Source organism: Pteropus alecto, unplaced genomic scaffold (genome assembly GCF_000325575.1).
Source record: "Pteropus alecto unplaced genomic scaffold, ASM32557v1 scaffold339, whole genome shotgun sequence".
Lineage (NCBI taxonomy): Eukaryota > Metazoa > Chordata > Mammalia > Chiroptera > Pteropodidae > Pteropus > Pteropus alecto.
Window position 1 is genome coordinate 349,803 of NW_006442509.1, and position 7,197 is coordinate 356,999.

Genomic DNA, 7,197 nt, shown 5'->3' on the forward strand with positions numbered 1-7,197 from the left:
CGCACCGAGATCGCCGTGGCTGTGGACAGCGCCTTCCCGCTGCTGCACGCGCTGGCCGATCACGACGTGGTCCCCGAGGACAAGTTCCAGGTGGGCCCCAGCCCAGACCCCGCCGCCCTTGGCGCTCCCTGCGCGCAGCCAAAGAGCCGGGATTGGCGTTGGGGAAGCGAGTTCCGGCCGGACCCGCCCGCGCTCCTCCCCTCCCGACTCTCCCGCCCCCAACGCCCCGCCCATGAGCCAGGGGGACTTCGCCCGGACAGGCTGGGGGGGCCCCTGCTCCCCGTGCCCAGCCCTCTTCACGTCCCAGCCACCAGCTGAGGGTGTCCGAGACACGGCCCAGGTGCGCCTCCAACCCAGGTCCCAATGCCCTCTCCCAAGCCACCCCAAGCCTACGTCCAAGCCAGGGCCACGGTTCCCTAAGACGGGTTCCAAGGGAGCCGCCCTCACCCCAACACCCCCACGCCATCCCCACACCTGCCCCAAGCCAAGGGATGGACACGGCGCCCAGGCCATCAGCAGCCTTCGCTGTGTCGGCATCCGCCCTCTAGTCCCCGGTGGCGGCGGCGGGAAGCGGGCACTGAGGGGGCTCAGGCCCCACTCCCTGCTCTGGCCTCAGGAGACCCTGCGTCTGAAGGAGAAGGAGGGCTGCCCGCAGGCTTTCCACGCGCTGCTCTCGTGGCTCCTGACCCAAGACGCGGGGGCCATCCTGGCCTTCTGGAGGGTCCTCTTTAAGGACTACAACCTGGAGAGATACGCGCGGCTGCAGCCCGTCCTGGACAGCTTCCCCAGAGGTGGGGCGTTGGGCTGGGGGCTGGGGCGCAGCGGGAACAGACGAGGGGAGGGGTGTGCATGTGGGGGGTCTAGGGAGCCCCCGGACATCACCCAGGACCGTCTCGCGTTCTGCAAGGTCAAGGCCCAGGCCTCGCCCACCTGGCCTGGGCATCAGCTCTGGGCTGGAGGCCAGGCCGGCTCCTTGCGCCCTGCAGATGTGGACCTCAGTCAGCCCCGGAAGGGGCGAAAGCCCCCCGCTGGGCCCAAGGCCGCTGTGTCCCTGCCCAGACCCCCCACCAAGAGAAAGGTCCCAGAGGAGTCCCGGACCACGCCACCAGCAGCCCTGTCCCCAAGGGGCACCTCCAGCCCAGGTATGCAGGTTAAGGAGCTGCTGGGTCTCAGATGCCCCCTTGGGAGCCTGCCGCTCCCCCAGCACCCCCGCCTGCCACGCCCCTCCCCGGCTGGCTCCGGGAGCTTCTGTCCCACCTGATCAGCCAGAACCAGCCTGGCAGGGCAGCAGAGGTCCCCTGGGTGTTTAGTGGACACACCGAATGTGACCCCAGGCCCGCGAGTAGCCACATGGGTGTCTCTTCCTTCTCGCTGATGCGGACACCGGAGCCTGATAGAACGAGGGCGCCCACGGGAGTTGGGGGGACACCCGTACTCTCCACCTTGCGGTCTAACTGGCCCTGGCAGGGAGAGGGCCGGCTGCCGCAGCGCCCCCTACAGGCCCCCAAGTGAAGGCCAAGCCCCCCAAGAAGCCAGAGAGCACCTCGGAGCCGCAGCGCCGCCTGCTGGGCAACGGTGAGAGGCCCCGGGCCAGGGTCAGGGGTCCGGCTGGGGCCTGCCCTCTGCGGGCCAGTCCTGGGACCACGTCCCACTCCACAGCCACACGGGGAAGAGGGCATGCCTCGGACACCCCTCCAGGGTCAGCTCGACTGCTTCCTCCAGAGACGCCTCCTTGGTCCCCTCCCTGCCCCAGGACACAGGGCCCCAGAGGCCTCCTGGGGTCTCTCGCTGCTGACCTAAGGCGGGTCCTGGGTACTCTGCTCCAGCAAGCACAGCCCGGCCCATGTCCCGGAGTCCTTATTCCTTCCTGCCCACACTCACACGTTCACACGCACACGCACATACACGCCTTCACACACTCACACGCCCTCACACACGCCCTCACACACACGCAACACACGTGCTCCCACATGCTCACACATGCTCACACACACTCATACACGCACTCACACACGTTCACACACGCTCACACACACGCTACGCCCTCACACACACGCAACACACGCGCTCACACGTGCTCACACACACTCATACACACACTCACACACGTTCACACACGCTCACACACACGCTCACACGTACTCTACACTTACAGCCTGTCTGCTCTGACGTGTGAGCTGTCTGTCTGTCCTTCTGTGTGTGGAGGGCCAGGCCCCCTCCTTGCCCGCCCTGGTGCCTCTCAGGCCCCGCCCCCCGGGTGCAGGAGCGCTCGGGGGCCATCTTCCCGACCCATGACCCGCATCTCGTGCCACCTTCCCCAGGGATTCAGACCATGTCCGCGTCAGTGCAGAGAGCCGTGGCCGTGTCCTCGGGGGACATCCCAGGAGCCCGCGGGGCCGTGGAGGGTATCCTCATCCAGCAGGTGTTTGAGTCAGGTAGACGCACAGATGCCGAGTCTACGTCCCCTGGGCCTCTGGTGGCTCCAGAGCAGACCAGACTGTGCACGGGGCAGACAGCGTCCCCGAATGGTTCTGCCGGCTCTGGAGGGCCAGGGGCACTGAGGGCTCCCCAAGGGGGCTGGGACTCGTAGGCACGCGGACCTGGGGGCTTGCAACAGGCTGGCAGTCCAGGTCCCCGTCCCGGACCACCTCCGCCCACTTGGCTGGGCCCCTCCTTGGTCACAGGCTCACATCCTCAGAAGGTGCCCACTCCCTGGGCGGCCGGGGGGGGCTCTCTCGGTAGGACCTGCGGCATCCCTCCCCCGTACCCATTCCTTCCTCCACCTTCTGTGCTGGGCACTGGCTGGCTTTGCTGAGGACGGCAGACTGCTGGCCCCCGGGAGCTGCTGCGGGCCCTGGCCTCTCACTGGCCCGTACCCATTCCTTCGTCCACCTTCGGTGCTGGGCACTGGCTGGCTTCGCTGAGGACGGCAGACTGCTGGCCCCGGGAGCTGCTGCGGGCCCTGGCCTCTCACTGGGGCCGGGCCCGAGGAACCCGCAGTAGTTCCCTGGGCTGTTATGACAAATTGCCACTAACTGGGTGGCTTAAAGTAACAGAAATTCCAAAAACGAGGTGTCGGCAAAGCCGCACTCCCTCGAGAGGCTGGAGTGCAGGCGTCTCCCAGGTCCTGGTGGCTGCCGGCACCCACGCAGCCCGGCTCACAGTCACGTCACTCCGGCCTCTGCCTCCAACGCCACAGGGCCTCCTCCCTCTCTGTCCTCTCTCTTCATGAGGATACCAGCCATAGGACGCAGGGTCCACTGTGAACCCATCGCAACAAATTACAAAGACCCTACTTGCAAATAAGCTTCCATTCTGAGATTCTCGGTGTCGCGAACTTGGGGATGCGCTTCAGCCAGTACATGCCCCAGCACAGAACACTCCTGTGCCCAGGACCCTGGCCCCCGACCTGACTGGGGGCGTGTGGGGGGAAGGAGCATCCAGCTCAGGGCACCTAGCCTCTCTGCCACCTGCCCGCCACTAGCCCGGGGCCTGCAGTGTGGCTGGGCAGGGCCAGCTGGGCAGGCGGCCCGGCCACTCAGCATCTCCTCCCAGGTGGTGCCCAGAAGTGCATCCAGGTCGGGGGAGTCTACACTCCCAGCAAGTTTGAGGACCCCGGCGCGGGGAAGATTAAGGCCCGCAGCGGTGGTGGCCTGAAGACCCTGGTCCGAGCCAAGGGGACCCAGGTCACTGCCCCAGCCACCCCTGGGGAGGCCCCTTGGCACCCCCAGCCCACACACACCTCCAGCACACACAGTGGCAGCAGCGTCACCTCCGGGCCAGGATCTCTGCTGGGCTGGGGGGTGTCGCTGCCCAGGCTGCTCCTCCTGTCTGTGACTCTCTCTTCTCCCTCGCAGGCTGGAGGGGACTCGAGGGCAGGCCAGCAGGGCAGGGGCCCGGCCCCTCCTACCCTCCCCAGCGAGCCCCAGCTCCACCAGGTAACGCCAGACCACAGGGGTGCCGCTTAGCCCCACGACCCCGCAGGCGGTCCCGCCCCTTTGCCACGTGCGCAGGGCACTCGCAGCGGTGACTAGGACAGGGCCCGAGCTCTGGTTCGCAGGGCAGGGCTCTTTTCCCCCAGTAGGATCTATTTCTGATAACTCACAACCGTAAAAATTCAAGCGAGTCAGAGACAGTGAGCCATCCTGGGTCTTTAAAGCCGTGGCGTTAGGCCCGGGTGCCAGCTGCCCCTCGTCTCACAGTCGGCCCGTGGGTGGGGTGGTGGCCTCTGCTGGGATCCTGGACCCAGAGTGTCAAGCTCATACTGGGCCTCAATGAGTCAGAGCTAGTCACAGATCCCGACACTGACCACACCTGCCACTGGCTGGAGAAGGGTCCAGGGCAGTTGTCGCGAGGAGTGCTTATTGCCATGCAGGGTGCCCAGCCTGGCAGTCTGGGGGCATCTGGAGGAGGTGGGGCCCCGGAGGGCATGGTGGGTGCCATACAGGCAAGGGCACAAGCAGGAGGGAGGCCTTGGGCGAAGGGGACAGCGTGTGCCCGGGGCCGACGGGCCTGCACTCTGTTGCCTGCGAGGAAGGGGCATGGAGGTGGCCGTGCAGTCTCGGGGCCGGCTGGAGCACAGGGTGGCCCCGGGGGGTGTGTGGGACCAGAGTCTCAGAGGATGGAAGGGGCCTTGGGGGTCCTGGGAGCAGGCGTCGGCCAGCGGGGGAGCAGGCCAGGGGACCTGGGGGCCCCTGGGGGCCCCTGCGGCGGAGCCATGTGGGGGCTCTGGGTGGGGGCGTCCCATCCCCAACTCCCCGAGACAGGCCTCTCCATGCCGCAGAAGAACGAGGACGAGTGTGCGGTGTGCCGGGACGGCGGGGAGCTCATCTGCTGTGACGGCTGCCCCCGCGCCTTCCACCTGGCTTGCCTGTCCCCCCCGCTCCGGGAGGTCCCCAGGTGAGGCTGGCACCCCTCGCCCCTGCCTCCACAGCACCCACCTGCCCCCACCCGCTGCATGGCCGCCTCCACCCACTGACCCTGAGCAGAGGCCGCCTACGGGGTGGGTGGGGGGGCGCTGCTGGTTCAGCTCACTGGGCCGGGGGCGGAGCCCGGCTCCATCCACGGCACCGCCCTGCCTGCGTGGCCACACCACCCTCCCAGCCTGGCCAGCAGGGCCCTGAGGGCGGCAAAGGGGAATGGAGGCCCAAGGCAAAGCGTGGCCAGCCTGCCCCATCTCACCCCACATTCCGGCCAAACTCCCACGAGCAGCCGACCCCGCACCCCAAGCACAGCCCACCTCTAGGTCGGAGTTGGGGTGCACAGAGACGCGGAGCTGCACTCGAGGGCGGTCCACCTCCCGGCATCCCCTCCCCTGGCCCACCGGGAGAGCTCTGTCCCCCACCAGCGCCCGCGGGTCACGGGGCTCAGAAGAGGGCGTGGGGGTTCAGTGCTGCCCCGCCTGCTGGGCGACCTCGCCCGGTCACGTCTCTCTGAGCCTCAGGGGCTGCGGCCGTGACCCAAGGCTCAGCCATCGCCCCCCTTGCCCCGTCCTCCTCCCTTCCTCCTTGCCCTTGACCGCCTCCTTGCTGCTGGGCACCCTCCCCCTGTGGACCATGGCCAGGCCCCTGGGCATAAGCACCCCAGCCCAGCAAGGCCCTGGCTGCAGGCTTGTGCCAACCAAGCACAGGCCACTGCAGGTGTGGCTGTCAGACACTCTTGAGGCTCATCAGAGGACTCTGGGACACTGACCTCAGCGGCCAGGGCCATGCACCAGGAGTAAATATCAGGCATTCTGGGCTCTCCTGCTGCGTGGCCAGGCAGGCCTGCCCACTGTGGCTCTGCCCGCTTCCTGTCTGAGCCTCGATTTCTCCATCTGTAAAAGAAAGGGTGACCAGGAGGAGCCCTCGGGCCTCTCCGCGTCATGGGTCGGGGATCCGCTGTCCCCTCTGCTTTGCCCTGCATGCTTCTGGCTGGCGACGGCACACGCAGTGGGACCTGGAGGTGCTCCAGCTGTGTCCAGGGAGGAGCCCAGCAGGACCCGCCCCGGGCCGAGGAGCGGGCCGAGGAGCCGCGGCCCCAGGAGCTGCCCGCAGAGACCCCGGTACGCACAGGCCCCCTCCCAGGCCCTCTGTCCGCCTGCAGTCCTGCCGCTTGGCCACTCCTGTGGGTCGGCCTGCCCCAGCCACCGAACCACGGCCCCACCTCAGCCCGGCCACACCAATTCAACTTCATGCAGCGGAGTCCGAGGGGGTGCTGGCCACCGGGCACCACCCTTACGAGGGCCCGTTTCTCAGTGCTCTGACTGGGGGGCCTCGACTGTCCACCCAACACTGGGGATGCGCTTCTGTCCAGTGTGGCAAACATGTGCAGGTTGTGACACACACCTGGGTATAGATCGAGGGTTTACTCTGCCAGCCCCAGGCTCCGTGCACCCCATTTTTAGACAGGAAGGGGTCGAGGGCTGAAGACCACAGACACTGCACCCAGGCCTTTCCAGCCTGGTGTGGGGCTCCGTCCAGGACACCAGCCCTGGCTCCCAAGGTCCCAGGGGCTACGACTTCCCTGGGTGGTGCTGGGCAGGTCCCCTGGAGCCATTCCGAGCACTGACTCTCTGGTTCCAGGTCATCCTAGGACTGAGGTCGGCAGGAGAGGAAGCGAGGGGCCTGCCTAGGGAGCCCCCAGCTGGGATGGACACCACTGTCGCCTACAAGCACCTGTTGGTCCCACCTTCTGTGGCTCCCCTGCCTGTGCTGGACCCTTCGGCCCTGCGCCCCCTATTATGTGTGGGCCCCGAGGGGCAGCAGGTGAGGGGGCTTGGGTTGAGGTGGCTGGCTTCAGGGGGCCTACCTGAAACAGGAGGGTGACATGCAGGGGGCCCAGTAGGAGTCCGATGGGGGGTAGGGGTCAGGGCTTGAGGGAGACCTCCGCCAGGAGCAGCCAGACCGGCCTTGGGAAGGCAGGAAGAAGCTGAGGGAGCACTCAGAGCCATGAGGGTCTGGAAAGGTTGGGGGAGGGGGCCCCTGGAGGGATTCCAGCCAGGGGAGAGGCATTCTCTCATTGTTCCTGAATCCTTCGCCCCCAAAAGAGGCAGGACAATAAGGGGGGAGGGATGTTAGGGAGTCACCAGGCCTTTCAGCCTTTTAGGGCGCACTATTCTGGAAACTCCTTGATCAGGGGAGCCCTTGACCTCCCTGGCGGGTCCCCGGGGCGGCGCGGAAGGCGCGGGGTGGCTTCCGCGTCCCTCCCAGCCCGCGG

The 7,197-nt window shown here is 67.2% G+C and overlaps 1 protein-coding gene across 1 annotated transcript in view; it reads left to right on the forward strand.

Moving 5' to 3' along the window:
- Positions 1–7,197, forward strand: part of AIRE (autoimmune regulator) — an 11,850-nt gene that overhangs the window by 982 nt on the left and 3,671 nt on the right. The window contains exons 2-11 of the mRNA XM_006922574.2: positions 1–90; positions 617–791; positions 987–1,142; positions 1,501–1,575; positions 2,322–2,435; positions 3,556–3,698; positions 3,858–3,938; positions 4,784–4,899; positions 5,932–6,043; positions 6,564–6,760. Coding sequence (XP_006922636.2) covers positions 1–90; positions 617–791; positions 987–1,142; positions 1,501–1,575; positions 2,322–2,435; positions 3,556–3,698; positions 3,858–3,938; positions 4,784–4,899; positions 5,932–6,043; positions 6,564–6,760 — 1,259 coding nt within the window. The remainder of the gene's footprint in view (positions 91–616; positions 792–986; positions 1,143–1,500; positions 1,576–2,321; positions 2,436–3,555; positions 3,699–3,857; positions 3,939–4,783; positions 4,900–5,931; positions 6,044–6,563; positions 6,761–7,197) is intronic.